Consider the following 15,751-nt stretch of genomic DNA (forward strand, 5'->3'; position numbering starts at 1 on the left):
AAATTTCCAAGTGAAACACTTCTGCCTCTATCCCACTATCCTTCAAATCTTCATTTTGCATCTGAAGTGTAATTTTTTTTGAGGTTACCCATTTGCAGCAAATAAAATGGAACGTTTTATGAACAAAAGGTTATAAGAAAATACTTATTATCTACTCAGATAAAGTATTCCCTCTTCAGCCTGATTTGCTTGGGAGAGGGAATTAGATGCTACAGAAGTTTTATGGATGAGGTGTCTGTGACCAGCTCAGCTTATTTCCTATTGTCTTCAGGCTAACGAGGAGGACAGTCAAGAAGTGTTCCTATTGTCCTTTAGAGAAGCTCTGTCCTAACAGATTTATCCCTCATCCCCAAACCACCTAAAAATAAGATCATGTTTTGCTCATTAATATCAACGAATTGTGTTCTGCTTTGGCCAGGAAAACAAGAGCTATCACTTTTACGGTGCTCAAGGAAAGTAAGGACACAAATACTCAAGGTCAATAAAATGCACTTTTTATTCTGTATCAATGAAAATATAGCCACATGTAAATAAAGACGTGTGGAAAAAAAAAAAAATCAACATTGATCCTCCCTGAAGAAGTACAGTTCATTGTGCTAAAACCCATTTTCCTTTGGGTTAGAAACAGTTGTCTGCCAATGCTTTAAAGTGACCCACGATTTTCCTTGTTGTTGAATTTTAGCAAACAGAAAAGTGCAACAAGAAGCTCGCTACAGATAAACCAATTTCAACCGACCACACACGGCAACGTCCAAGAGTGACAGGGGAGTCACAATTAACGAAAGCATTCCCATGCCTTCCTCCTGGGCAGTCACACAGGTGGCCAAGGGAGCATCCACTCTGTGCAAACTGATGTGTGATTTTCAGTAGAAAGATGGTCCTTCCTTGATTTAATTCGTGATTGCTTTGCAGATTTCAGATATGGTAGCAGAGGTGCGTTCCTTTCATAGCTGTTCAGTTTCAAATGCTTTATTTTTTAGATTTTTTTTTTTCTCTAGGTTTTTATAAGCTTCCTGCTGTCAAAATACAGTTCTCAATTGCTTTTGTAGAAATAATCCTGAAAGGCAGAGGCATTTAAAATCCTTCCAAATCCTCAGTATATTAACAACAGCAAAAAAGATAGCTGGGCTGTTCAAAAATATTGTCGGGAACATGAATGTCATTTGCATTGGCTAGTGTACAAAGAGCAGCAAGTAGTAACAAAAGAAACATCACCCGAGCAATAACCCTTTCCCCCAATTTCTTCCTTGCAAAAAAAAAGAGTTATCTCAAAATACTTTTCCTCCCCAGTCCAGTGTCTGTGAATCACATACATTCAAAAGCTGCAGTTACTCTGTAGATCGGGTTTTCCAACATGAGCTTTTAAAACCAGTTGTTTTGCCCAACTTCTCCACGAGGGTTGCACAAACACAATTATACCAGCTGGTGCTTTTTCAGCTAATGGGACACCTTGAAACTTGGAACTCAAAATGTAAGGACCTCAGGGTAAAAAAAAAAAAAAAAAAAAAAAAAAAGGAGGATTTAAAGCTCATTATGCTTTGAAAGTCCTGCTAATGGTAGTGGAAAGATTCCCACAAACCAGGGATTAGTCCCTGTTAGGTGCTCAAGGGTGGAGAGAGATACCAGAGCACAAACATGGGCTGGGGAGTGCTGGGCTGGCGATACAAGGAAAGAAAAAAAACCCACATTGGTATTTCAGCAGAGAAAAAAAAAGAGAAATAGAAGGCAGGTTATGCCAAGGTTGGGCACTCAGCACAGCCCCGTGGGTACCTTGTGAGGGCGAGCTAGTTTTTAAGGTTCAGCATCTCTGTGCAGGCTTGTACAGCAGCTCCTGCTCAGTTTAGTTTTCAGTTGTCATTTTGGGTGAGGGGGGAAGCCTAAGGAAAAAAAACTAGAAAAGCAGTACAATGTTTTGACTGTAATGAGGTCCCCTGTGATGACAATTCATTAAAAAATCATCTCCCCCTGCCACTAATTGTGAAAATTCTGTGAGCATGCTTCTGCCAGGATACTTCCACAGACACCACTGCAAAGCTGAGCGTGCACAGACATGGGCAAGATCATGCCCACCCCTTGTCCCTCTTTCATCCCAGTATAAATTCCCTAGATTTTTCTTCATTTAGGAGCCTAGGATGACTAGTTGCCTAAATGTATGGGACCTCACAAGCATATCGAAGGGGTGGGGGAGGCAGGGGAGGAATCCTAAAACCCATGCCAAAGCTGCTGTGTCCCTCACAGAGCCAGGACTTCAGCCTTCAAAGCCTGGTCTGGGGTGAGGGCTATGCTTGATAAACCCCTCCACAAGCTGCCCCTTCCCTGCTCTGCTCTGCTCCGGGTGTGGATGGAGATGAAGACACACAAACAGGGCTCAGAATTGAGCACATCTGCTCACACCTGGATCAGCAATGCTCAGATGGAGGGCTGCATGGCAGGATTCAGTCTCACAGCACCTGGTGCTCAGCCTCTTGTCTTTGTCATCGTCTCTCTCTGTGGTAGCAATAATAGCTTTATTTTTAACTGTGCTTCTCCCCAGAGAGAGTTTGCACAGCTTATGTACATATCTGGCTTGTGCAAGGATATTCTAGACAGTCATGAATTTTGAGCAGTTACTTTGGATGGAAATTACTGACAGTTCAGACACCAAGAACGTGTCTTTTGGATTCAAATATGTTTTAATTAAAAAGTGCCCTTTCCCTGATCGGTTCAGCTGATTTTTATGGCAATTCACCTTGCTGTCCCAATCTTCAAACGTGTCCTCTACATTTCTGCATTCAGCATGCAGCATTTAGTAGGGCATGAAATCTTGGAGCCATTTGCATTAGACAAGGGCCTGAAATTAAAATTCTAGTACCCACAGTTCTCAGTTTTGAGAAAGCTCAGCCCACACTGGGACTCAGCGTCCTGGTCCCTCTGCGAGAACTGGGTTAGAGTTAGAGAAACTAATGGAAAGATTTCCACTGACCTTAGTAAGAATATTAACACAAGATGCTCAAATATTGAAAATATTTACCTCCAAAACAGAGAACACAATTTAGAAGAGCTGCTGAGATCACTTTACTGAACCACTTAGTCACTGGCTGGTATTTAAGCTGGCCATTAAAAAATCGGCGCTTGCTACCATTCTTATTGGCATATTATTTCTTCTGAACACAAATAGCAAAACAGATCATTATCTCATTAAATCTGCTGATGCAACATCACTTAATCAATCTCCCCATTTCTACAATTTGCTAGCCTAATGATCTAGGCAAGAAAACAAGGAAGGAAGGAAGGAGAGAGAAAGAGAAAAGATATAAACAAACAAACAAGGAAGGGATACACTGCAATTCATTGTGGAAAATATCCTGCTTCATATTACCTAGCCTTCAAAACACAGAAATTAACCCAAGATATGCAGCTACACCTGCACATAAAAGCCCAGCAAAGTCTCTGTGAATAAGAACAGTCAATAGGTATGTAAGGTTTATGAAGCATATCATGTCCTAATTCATGTGAGAATGGTTGGCAGTACTAATGGGATTTTGTTACATAAACTGTGCTGATAAGGCATTGGAGCTTTAAACAGTTAGCAAGAGTATTTTTATGGCTGGCATGTTTTTCAGACAAAATATGGTGAACCTTTACCTTCACCACAGCCTCACAAGCTGCAGCTTTGTTGGGGAGTCCTACATCCCTTACAGGGCCACTAATCTCTCAAAAGGCAAATAATCAACAATCAGTGACAAGTAAGGGGGGGAATGAACCTGCCCTAGGAGAAATGCAGCAGTACCAGCTTTAGGAGCATCTCTGAATCCCTGTGAAAGCAGAGGCAGTGGGAGGCTGACACTGAGGTCAGTTGTGAAATGTGCCCACAGGAGGGAAATAGTGCCAACTATTACATTTGAGAAAACTCAGTTTGTGTGCAAGTTTTCTGGGAAAGCTCATTAGCCAATTCTACCCTCCACGGGAACAAGCCACAGCTCCCCTTGTCCAAGTGCAGGGATTTTATTGGGACAGCTGAAAGGTACATTTGCAGACCTGCTTTGCACTTCAACGCTAATGAGCTTTTCCACTGGTATCAATAAATTGTCCTGCTCACATGTTTAGCATTCCTTTGGCATGCATTGCCAGATAAATCCTTTATTGTCTTTCTGGTAGCTTGCCCAATTCCCACCAGGAAGATTTTTAAAACCCAAATCCTGCCTTATTGCTGGCTACTGCCTCTCCCACCCGATACATTCAATTTACCACTTGATAGAATTAGGCAGTGGGTGGCCCTCAACCTTGCTTTAAATAGAAAAGAGATGTGGCTGGGAATCTACAGACCATCAACAGGCAGTAGGAAGGGTTGGGAGGTGCCATTGCATCCTTGCCCCCAAATTCCTTTTCTAAAAGTCCCATTGTGGGAGGACCCTGCAGAATACCACCACCCCTTCTGTGATTGATTTCAGGAGAAGGATGTTCACACTGACCTACTGATGACCCCAAAGGAATGAGCTCTAAACATCCACTGACTGCAATGGGATTGTTGGTATTCAAAAGCTGGGTTTAAACTACTAGTTTAGGTGACATTTCAGTTCTGTAATTTTAAGGTACAACCTGACTGAGCTTGTTTGTAATGCCAGGACTCCTAATTACACCTAAAATAAAATAAAAAAAAGAAGCTGTTGCCAAACAGCATTTGATGATTCGAGTGAAGAAGGCAATAATTAATCCTGCAGGGACAACAGAGGACTAATTAGAAGCAGAGCAGAAATTTTGCTTTTCTTGGGAAAAAAAATGCTTTTTTTCATGAGAGCTCAGATAAGACACCCAATTTACAAACTGAACTGTGACCTCCAACTAATGGTCCTGGCAGCAGCCTTGGATGCAAGCGAATTCCCAGTGATCAGTCAGAAAATGCTATTTGTTTTTTTCTTTTTCTAGTAAAATGAAGTGGTGACAGATAAAAGAGGTGGAACATCTCAGGAAATTCTACTGAAAACAAGTCCAGGACAGGAAAAGTGCCCACATGTCTTGGCATAGCACACACGGAGATGATGAGCAGAGCCCTAGGTCTGGCTGAGGAAATACAGAGAACTTCTGCTATCACTACATGGCACTGGTTCAAATTGCTGCTGGGGGTGAAGTTCACCTGAAGTGTAGCTGGAGTAGGAAGCCAGAGGGAATGATCACACACATGGCAGAAGGTGGTGTCTCACTTGAGTTCCCCTTCTCAAACTGGCTCATTAAAACCCACAAACACCCCAGTCCCTGCCATTCTGTGGAACACTGTGCTGCTCAAGAGTGTACAAAATGGCCACAAATAAAATAAAATAAAACAAAATAAAACAAAATCGAAGGTTTGTTTAATAAAATAATGCCCTGAGAATGGCAGAAGGCTTGCCCTGTTATTCCTGTTTAATTTGGAGACTTGTTGCTAAGCCACAGATTGCAAAGGATTTCGTGAGTAGCCCTGTGAGCCATCACAGAGACTGAAGAGGTTACAGAGTCTGGAAAAACATCTAATAATCTAATAGGGTCAGGTGTAAACCTTTGAATGGGGCTAGACAAGTAGGGAATAAGCCTGGGAATGGGGCTTGGGCAGACCCTAGGAATGTGCACAGGACCCATGGATGTGCCCAGACCCTTTGGACAAGCCCAGGCCTTCTCAGAGATGGTGCCCACACATTGTGAGAGGAGCAGGCTGAATCCAGAGCGATGAGAATCCAGAGGGATGAGAATCCAGAGGGATGAGAACCACCTCCAGACCCAGCCACTAATGAGAAACCTACACATCTCCTACAGCCTTAGATGTGCATGTCTGTCAGGGCAGCACTGGAAAACAGCTCAGATGCTACTGATATTGTGATGGCATTTTCAGACACTGTAATCACCGTTCACTGGACTGGGGAGGAGGCTGGAAGAGGGTGTGGGTGTTGTTGATGTATCCATATCAGCCCACTGCTTCCAGAAACTGCATAGTCACTGAGACATTATTCTCAGTGTTTGGCACCAAGTGTGGATTTTAGCTGATGCCCAACGAAAGGCTTAATTTATTTATATGCCATAGTTTTAGAATATGCCAGATTTCTCTGCTGTCTGTTTGATGAGTATTGGCTCTCACAGCTATTATCTTGAAATTTGGCTACACGTTCCTCAGCATGGTATTTAAACTGAAAACCAGAAAAAAATAGGACATAACTAAGAACCTTCAAATTTTACCTCCTGTTTGTGCTATTAAAATCTACAGAATCACCAGATAATAAAACAACACAACTTGGGATTTTTTGGAAACCACTTGGTCCAACCCCCTCTGTTCACAGTAGGGCCAGCTGCAGAGTCCATGCACTGATGCTACATAATTTAGATACTATAAGCCCCTTTCCAGTAGGTTTTTGGGACACTGGAAGAGCTTTGGCTCTCCTGAAGCCCACATTTCCCCCTAGCAGCATATATTTGAGTATCCTCTAACGGCCTTTCCCTGTCCCACAGCTGTCACCCCCCAAAAAGTCTGCCAGCCTCATCCTTACACACCACCTGAAGGAAGAGGAGCCTGCCAACTTCAAAATAAATTAATTATGAGGACAGAAACAGCCACTATGCAGAGAGAAGTCAATACTGGCCTCAGTGGAATGTTGTCACCATTTTTGGACAGCATTCTTTAGAACCTTCTCCTCCCTCTCCCCTCTCTCTTCCCATTGCAAGCACAGAGCCAGGGCTCTGCTGTGGCCTGGGCCACCACCTCTGTCTGCCCTGGAAGCTCTTTGGTACAACATCTCCCTTTGATGGATTTCCAAGCCTTGGCCTCTGTCCACTGCATGACACAGCTCAGTGGTAAAACTCCTATAATCCTAAATACCCCAGAGCAGCCAAAGATCCCAAATGGCTGTCAGTCTTTCACTGCCCAAAAATTGTCTGATGGTGTCCCTCTGTGCCTTAGCATTGCACATCACGATGAAGAGCACCTCAGCTGTTACACACCTGTGAAAATGAGGGTTCATGGACTATCCTGTCATGGTATTGAGGTAAAAAGTTAAAAATCTGATCACCACAAGCCAAGAACTGAGCATCTGAGTATATTTATGGAGATCTCATTAACAATTTAGGATGTGAACACTTTGTTTCTGGCTGCATGCTGAGACATTTCAGTGCTCCCCTTACTGTTAGTCACAACCACAGGAAAGTGCTTCTGTGCTGGCAAGATGGTAAGCAGACCCTTTCAGAGACACCTTTTATACAAACAACATCAGTCTGGGAGCTTGAATCATGGGTTGGATTAACTTCATTTACCCCCTAGCAGGCTACAAATCAAGTGTCTAATCTGAAGTTATTACTCTGCAGTAAATGATGAGAGACTGGCACCTCCGGAGCAGGATTTATCCCACCTGTCTGAAACACCTGCCTGGAACGAGCCAGATCTGAATTCCCATTCCAAATGGGTAGGTATAGATCCATATGGTGTGTCTACACATCCTCTGCAGACAGGCAGAAATATACTGTGCTACTGTTCAGTCTGAACTGAATCCGCTCTCAACCACACAACATAAAGTCTTGTCACTGGAGTGGGGAGGGCTGAGCCCAACCTAACACAAAATCCTTTTTAAAGGGCTTTTAATTATGGCTAATTGATGCATTCATGGCAGACAGCCAGACATAGAGTGGGTACACACCAGTAGTTTCAGACTGTGGGCCAAGCAAGCTCACATCTCCAAGAAGAAAATAATGACGAAAAGCACTTATCTGCTTTATAGAAAACAGATGAAAAAGTTTGTGAGAATCTTGCCCCAGATTCCTGGCTCCACGTGCCATGCATCATGAGGCTGATTAACATAACATAATAAATAAATACAATTTATTCAGCATGGCCTGGTCAAGCCCTTTTCAAATGCTTCTGCCATTTGAGTATTCAAAATCAATATGTGCCTTCTTGTCCCACTGTGCACTACAAGGTCAATTTTCTGCCTGACTAAATGCACCCAGAAGGATGATTTTAGTTTGTTCGTCATTTGTTAGATATCACAGCACTGATCTTTGCACAATATTCTTTATGTCAGTAAGAACATTCACTGCTTTTCTACCAGAAGAAATGTGGACTTTTTGTCAATTTTAGCTCCATTCAGCACTTTGCTTTAAGAATGTATTTCATCTGGAAATGCATCATAGCATATTAAACCCAGTAAAACACACAGAGATTGTGCTATCCATTTGTACCAAAAAAATTAAGGGATAGTTATAAAAAATATTCCCAGATGTGGAAATCTAGACGGATCAAACTTTTCCTCCTACAGCCTATTAAGAGCAACGTTAACAAAATCCATTCAACCCTCCTCTGTAGGAAAATGGTATTTGATTTTTTTTTAAAAAAAAAAAAACAAAGCAGGTATCACTTGGACGCCACCTAACTTAGGGAAAAAAATATTTATTTTAAGAAACAATCTGTCCTATTCTGACATCCAAAAAGATAGGCTTGGGTTTTCTAAATGCTCAAAATCCAAGTAAAAAAGTGTCAATTTCTCACAATATATCCCTCTATGTCCTCACTCCCAAATTCCACATTAAACCTTTGGCTTTTTTTTGTTTTCCTTTCCAGTTCAGACATCCTTTTCCCCAAAAAGCCTCTAAGCTATTTCATGAGCACAACATCTGTTTTCTGACCCATGCAAATGATGACGTCTGTGGAACGGTCTGTTGCTTCCAGAGCGACTGCTCTCAGCTTCGCAAAGAGTACAACATTATTTCTGCAGCTGCCAGTCCTCTGAAACTGTCCTGGGATTCAAAATACATATTAAAGTCCAGTAAGATTATCAGATTCAACCTTCAGGTCACACCTGTGCAACAGGGTTGTTCTCCATGTGGTGGTAAATGAAGACTGAACTTGAGTCTAGCAATGAGCCCAAACTTTGGTGCCAGCAGCATCGAGCCCCTATAGTTGTGCTACTTCTGCAGAACAGGGAAAAGAAAAATGGACAAAGCTTAAGTTTGTCACTTCCAGAATCAGCTCTGCTCTAACCCCCATGCCCTGGCAAAGACAGAAAAAAAACGACTTACAAATACAAATTCAGAAGAACTGAATCCTCACTACAACAATTTTTTTTCAGTAATTATCCTGAAGTGCTGTTCTATCTCTTATATGCAACATTACACAAAAAAAGCTATTAAAAGTACTCTAGTTCTTTTGCTTTGGGAAGTGCTTTCTCTTCTGTACACATTTTCTGTACACGTTTTATTTCTATTCCAAAGTCCAAAAAGATAAAATCCACTTGTGTGTACGCAAAATGCTCTGGACACACAAAGCACAGGGGAGGTGCTAAGGATGCTGTTCCCAGCGTCTGGCAGGAACATCTGTACAGGTTTGGAGCTCTTCAAGGAAAGAAAAGGAAAGCATGCAGCTGAGAGCTCCCTCCGTGTGGTGCGTCACTGCTTGAGCACTGGCTTGGGTGGAAATGACACCTTGGTGTCCTTATTGCACTTAATGACTACAGGAAGTTACTTTCAGTCCAGCCTGAACTACAGGACTGACTCATGCTTTTTAACAGAGAAGGAATGCCCCAGTCACTCATCACATCATGCACAGCGCGAGGGGACAGGAGAGACGAACTGCTAACAACTCCACGAAACAACATGTAATGCTCCCAACATGGATTCTGGAGGCAAAGTCCTTCAGAATTGCACCAGCCAGAGTCAACCCCACAAACTGGGCCTCTCCCAGCACACAGCCCATCCACGGGCTGCACTGACTGTGCCTGCGGGACACCCATCACGCCACACCACTGCTTTCTGCAAGGTAGAAGCTCATTCCACTGAACTTGCAATGGACGGTGTTGGAATATCAGAGCCAAAGCAGCACTAGAAACAGACCTGGAGACACTGTATTTGTTTCACGAACTTGGTATTTTACACTGTTTAGCCACTACACATTTGAACGACTCAAGCTGCACTTGAACTGTAATAGACATTCTGGGCCCGCCCAAATGATTTTCAAGGTCAGACTAATCCTGTTAACACATTCTCTCATTGTAAAGTGGCACAAAGTTACACCTGACTTGCAAGATAAACCTAAACAGAGATCCCTTTGCATGCCATGCAGTTCTACCTAGAATGAACATCAGCTACAGAGAAAGAAAAGCAGTCTGTCACAAAGGCAGAGGAATGCCATTAAGGCTAAAGCTTTCTAACAAAGCCAACCCCCATTATCCTGCTGTCTCTTTTGCAGCATCACTTCATGGCAGGTTCATGCATTCCAGGAATTTTAACAAAGTCTGGCCCCCAGACTGAGCCTATGTGACTCAGCTATTCACCAGGCAGCCCTGGGCAGTGGCTGTGTGTCTGTCTTAACCAGCAGACCAAGTCAGGCAAGAACATTCAACACATGAAATCTTGGCACTTAAACTGTACCCACAAGGTCTGTGCAGACTCCTGCAGCAACCCTGTTAACTCCCTAACCCATGACCCCCACCCCATTCTTCCAGAGTCCCAGGGTGGGATTTATAACAGGACGTGGGAGGTCCTGTTGTTTTGCAGGTGCAGGTTGTTCTTGCAGTCCAAACCGCAGCTGCAGAGTCATGGACTTGCACTTGTGTCAGAATAGCAGCTGCAAAATACAGCTGAAAATGTTGACAGAGGCAACTGCAGCTGTGGAGAACTATAATGAGCAAGTGGTCTGATCACCAGGTTTTGGGAAGAGCTGTCCCTTACAGTGGCTTTTTATTCTTCCCTCTTTTTCTTTTTTTTTTTTTGCTATCTCTAATTTCCTAAAGAAAGGGGCAGAAACAGGACAGAAAAAACTATCATCGCCCAAAAAGCCTCCATGAGTTGACACAACAGAAGCAATAACTTCTTGGGCTTTCTTATAAGCTTTTGGAGGTTTATGGGTTTGGATTTTTGGATTTCACAGTCGAAGATATGTTCACCCTAAGATGTAGATTCCTAATTGCCACTACTACAAATGATGGTTTGCTTAGGTTTTAGGGATTTTGTTAATTTTTCAGGAAGTGATTTCGTTTAGTCTAGTTTTCTAATGTTAAAAAATGGATCTAACACTGGTGTGTGGTTAGAATACTCACTAATTATAACCATGTATTTGATATACCTGATTCATAGTGATGCCTTGTGGTACATACATGTTTTACTCCAGGCACTTCTGAAAACATGGAATTTCGATGCAAGAGGTCATTTAAGTCAGAGGCAGGGGGAATCCTTTTCTGAAGGAGCCACTGTGCTCTGCTGGGCTGGCCTCAAGATACCTCAGGTAACAGCTCTGAAGCTGCAATGGCAATTTCTGCTATCCATCTTGTGTACCTGGACTCAAACCACAGCAAATAGAGAGGCAAAAATCCCCACCACACTCAGAGGCAGACCCAGGCAGAGTCCAAAAGCTCAGCTCCAAAGAGGACATCAAATAGGATCCAGTGCAAAGCCTGCCCTGCTGCAGCCCTGCAAAGCCAGCAGTGCCTTGAGAGCAATGCTCCAGGCTGGGAGGTGGAGAGCGGGTCTGAGCATGGTCCAAGGCTGGAAGATGCCGATGGGAGTCAGCTAAGAGGAGGATCAGAGCCTCTGACACAGACCTGAGGGACTCAGTCCGTGCGGGACCTTGCTGTGTGGGCACTGCAAGCCTGCTCTTGAAATGTGCCCCCTCCATGCTCTGAAACTTTCCACGAGCCCAAGGCACGAACAGCACTCCAGGGAGGACTCCACCTCCCCAGCACACCCACAACTCTCCCACCCACACACACATCATCACCCAAGCACCTTGCACTAAAGAGAATTTCATCCTGACCAGTTATTTTCTCTCTTTCTAAAGGCAGCTGCAGACTGATAAATTTACTCGTGAAGGAGAGTGGAGGGGTGTTAACCACAGCCTTTTAACTTCAGGCTTTCAAACCTGCTCACGTGGTTCCCAAGAAGCTGAACTATGAGTGTTCTCTCCCTTGCTCAGACCTCGTGCCAAGTCTTTCTGCCAGGGGCAATTGGGGGGACAGTGGGAGAGCAACCTCAACCCTACAAAAATGGGACATGCTAATGAAGATACTGACAGAACTGGACACCACCACTGAGTGCTGCAAAGAGAATTTACATAATGTTACTCTAACAGTTCAGTAAAAATGGCATCAGTAAAAGGAGGCTTTCAAGAAATAAGTTACCCCCAAACACTTAGGGAGCGCAACTGAGAGTTTCTGTTAGTTTCATTTTGTTACATAAATCACCATTATTATTCTTCTTCTTATTATTATTATTTCTTACTTACGATGTTAAAAGAGCAGGAGGATACTTGAAATAAAAGGCTGTGCATGCACAATACCCACACAAGTAAATTCCACTGATCCACCCTAGCGCCAGGCACAGTGCCCTTCCCTGCCCACTGAGCTGAGCCCTCCCTTTAGAAGGAGTAGGGGAATTCACCACCAAATATACAGTATATCATTGTGGAATGATACCAGGAAACAATACTAACAGGAGCCTGAACATGTCCTTCACATCATATTAATCTACTGCTTAACTCGGCAGAAAAGACAGTGAGAAAGTAAAAGCTCAATTCACCCAGCCTGAGATCAAAACTGTCATGGCAATATTGGCAGGTTAGACCCTGATTCTTTAAATAGTACATTGCCTTTGTTAAACAAAAGTCATTATTTTATTACATAATAGAGATTATAAATAAATGTAAAGTGTGCATGCAGTCAACTGCATATTATACAAGCTATATCTATGTTAATAATTGCTTTCTTTGGCAGGCCAGAATCCAGCTGGACATGCAATATTTACATATCAAAATCCTTGGTGTGTTCAAGTCATATTGGATGCAAGTGAAAATATATATGTATATATATTTACCGTATACACACACACATATATATATATGTATAAAGGTATATATACACCTCTGCATATATACTGTATACATATATACACATAGGTATATGCTAAAAGTGGATTTCATCTTTTTCAGATTCAGGTGATGCAGGCCTTGAAACGCTAAAAATATCCTGACAGGGTATCTGGGGGGGGGACTGGGGTGATAAATGAGACTTGGGGGAAGAGAGCTGGGATACGTTCTTTTCGGACAATATTTTTAAAATTTCTGCCACCTGCTTCTCAAGGGCAGCCATCCTACTGCTTAGCAGCTGGATATCTTCTTTGAGTTCGTGCTTGACTTCCTGCAGCGTGGTTTGTAAGGCCTGCTCAGGAATGGGGTAGAAAGGACACCTAGCATCCGCCTGGATGGGGCTGTGCTCCAGGGGGCTGCGAGTCTCACCAGCTTTATCCAAGCGAAGGTCACTTTTTGTTATTCCACTGTCACAAGAGTCTGTTTTCCTCAGTGGGTTTTTATTTACACCATTCTCCGAGTCATTGGACTTGGGGTCGTCGGACAGCAACCCCATGGATTCAGCCTTTGTGACGTTGTTCCAGTCCTCCTTCTTCTCCTCGTGGGTCCCCATGGTGTTTTTCAGCCGAAGCCACCCTTTCCCGTTCCCGTTTTTCATCCGCATGGGGCTGTTCACTTTGAGACATTTCTGGTCTCCGTTTCCGTTCGGCTTGAGCTCCATCGCGTCGCGGTTGTTCTGCTTCACGGCCTCGCTGGTTTTCATGTACGCCAGCGTGGTCTGGATGGGGGTGATCTGGGACACGGTGACCACGCTGGTGCCCGTGATGGAGGCCCCGTTCTGCACGCTCCTGCTTTCCACCTGCAGCTGGTTCCGCTCCGGGTCCATGTGGGTCGAGCCTTGATTGCGCATCTCCTTTTGCTGCTTGAATTTCTGGAAGAGTTTCCGCACAGGGTGGTCCACAGGGATGCTCAGCGTCACCTCGTTCTTCTGGCGCAGGCGCTCCTCTTCCTCCTTCTTGACATCGCTGATCTTCCGGAAGATGATCTGTGGGGGATAGATCCACAATAGTCAGGACCCAAAGGACATTACATACAAACATTAATTTGAGATGGGTAAACAGTCTTGAGAACAGCCATTTTTCTCTTCATTCTTAATTCTGATCTTCCTTTCCATCTTAATCTTTTGTAGTGAATTCAAACAGAGGAGATCAAGACATACTAACTTCAAGATTAGCCACTATAGATAACGTACATACACACACACTTTCTTAAAAGTATACATCAAAAGTGGGTTTCACCTTTTTTCTTGATGCAGAAGATACTACTACTTGAAGAACTAAAAATATCCTGATGTCAACAGAAGGAAAGAAACTGAACAAAGAGAAGAAAGGAATCGACAAAGAACCCAAACACCGTGATGCCAACCTACCCATTATTCACACTCATACCTGCTCCCTCACTGTCTTTAGTACAGATCAAAAGGAAACAGTAATTCAGTGGGGACTACACAGCTGTAAGATTAATTCAATATACACACCCATTTTTCCAGAGGCTGGAAAATCTTAATGTGCTCAATACTTTTTAGTTTTGCTGTTAGGGTTATGTAGAAGTGGCTGGAGGGTGCAAGTAGATTCCCCATGGGCCACATGTGTGGCTTCACACACTTTGCAAGTGTTTACTGCAGAGTTAGTATGTCTAATATGTGTAGGTGAAGTGGGAGCACCACAGAGAAGCAGTGTACCAGGGTTGTGTGGTTATAAAACCCAGCAATATCCACCATCCCATCATGCCATGCCATTTAATGCTGAGTTATTTCACCCTGCAGCATGTCTCAGGCTGCTACAGAAAAAGGAATTTGAGCTTCAGGCTGGGGGAGGATCCACAGAGCAAAACCTTTTTGTTGATTTTCTGCATGTTACTCATATGATTTTATTTTTCTTTTAGGTTCATCCAGTTTTCTTGAATGTGGGACTGAGGCAGGATAGGGAAACGTTCTCTGTTTGACAACACTGTGAAAAGCAGCCTATGATTAAATACAAATACGGACTGTGAAGGGATAGTGTGGTAAGAAAAGGAAAACAAAGCCCTTGAAATACACAAATAAAACCCTGTGTCAGTCAGCTGTAGGTTTTGAAATATCAACTGGAGTATCCATATTTTAGTATCTATTTACTTTCAAGTCTCGCATCTTCTGAAGTCATCAGAGAAGTGCCACGATGGCTACAGATCCTTCACTGCATGAATTTGGGATGAGCTGGACTTCAAAGCTTCATTAGAGAGCTTTCAAATGCAGCAGATACATCCTTGCCTGCTGCTGATAGATGCAGCTGCTTTTAATAATTCGGTTAACTTGCTTATTAGAAGCCCAGTTGAAAAAATATAAACAAAACCAAGGGACAATGACGGAAGTTACTTTCATCTGACTCCTCTGACCTGGATGCAGCACCACATTCCCTCATTTGGAGGCTCCCCTTCATTAGCAGCTGCCCTCATGGAGCTACTCTCTCTCTCTCAGACCACTGGGGAGAGCAAATAATGGAAAGAGAAGTTGCTGTTGATTCAAAGTTGGGTGATGACATTTAATTGAAGCCACGCTCTCTAAAGGCAGATTTGGAAGGTGGGTTGTACGTGATGTTTTGTTTGTGCCTCTCTTTCCCCAGAGGGCAGCGCAGCACCTCTGGCACAGGATGCAACAGGGAAAGCAACCAGCTGCAAGGCTGTGTCCCCAGGGTGTGTCCCAGGGGACATGGCTGGTTCCTCTGCTGGTGTCCCTGTTTGGCTGTGCTGCTCTGCCTTGTGATGAGTCCCTTAAAGCATCTGCAGTGGGGAAAACATCCTCTACCCAATGCTTTTAAAAGCTGTGTAGTGACAGGACAAGGGGGAATGACTTCAAAATGACTGTAGATTTAGACTGGATGATAGGAAGAAATTATTTACTGAGGGTGCTGAGGCCCTGGCACAGGTTGC

General features: G+C 43.5%; 1 protein-coding gene across 1 annotated transcript in view; it reads right to left on the reverse strand.

Moving 5' to 3' along the window:
- Positions 1-472: 472 nt before the first annotated feature.
- The window catches only part of KCNH5 (potassium voltage-gated channel subfamily H member 5), a 162,568-nt gene continuing 147,289 nt past the window's right edge, over positions 473-15,751 (reverse strand). Inside the window, exon 11 of the mRNA XM_039552922.1 lies at positions 473-13,829. Coding sequence (XP_039408856.1) covers positions 12,882-13,829 — 948 coding nt within the window. The 3' untranslated portion in view covers positions 473-12,881. The remainder of the gene's footprint in view (positions 13,830-15,751) is intronic.

The sequence above is a fragment of the Corvus cornix genome, chromosome 5 (genome assembly GCF_000738735.6).
Source record: "Corvus cornix cornix isolate S_Up_H32 chromosome 5, ASM73873v5, whole genome shotgun sequence".
Lineage (NCBI taxonomy): Eukaryota > Metazoa > Chordata > Aves > Passeriformes > Corvidae > Corvus > Corvus cornix.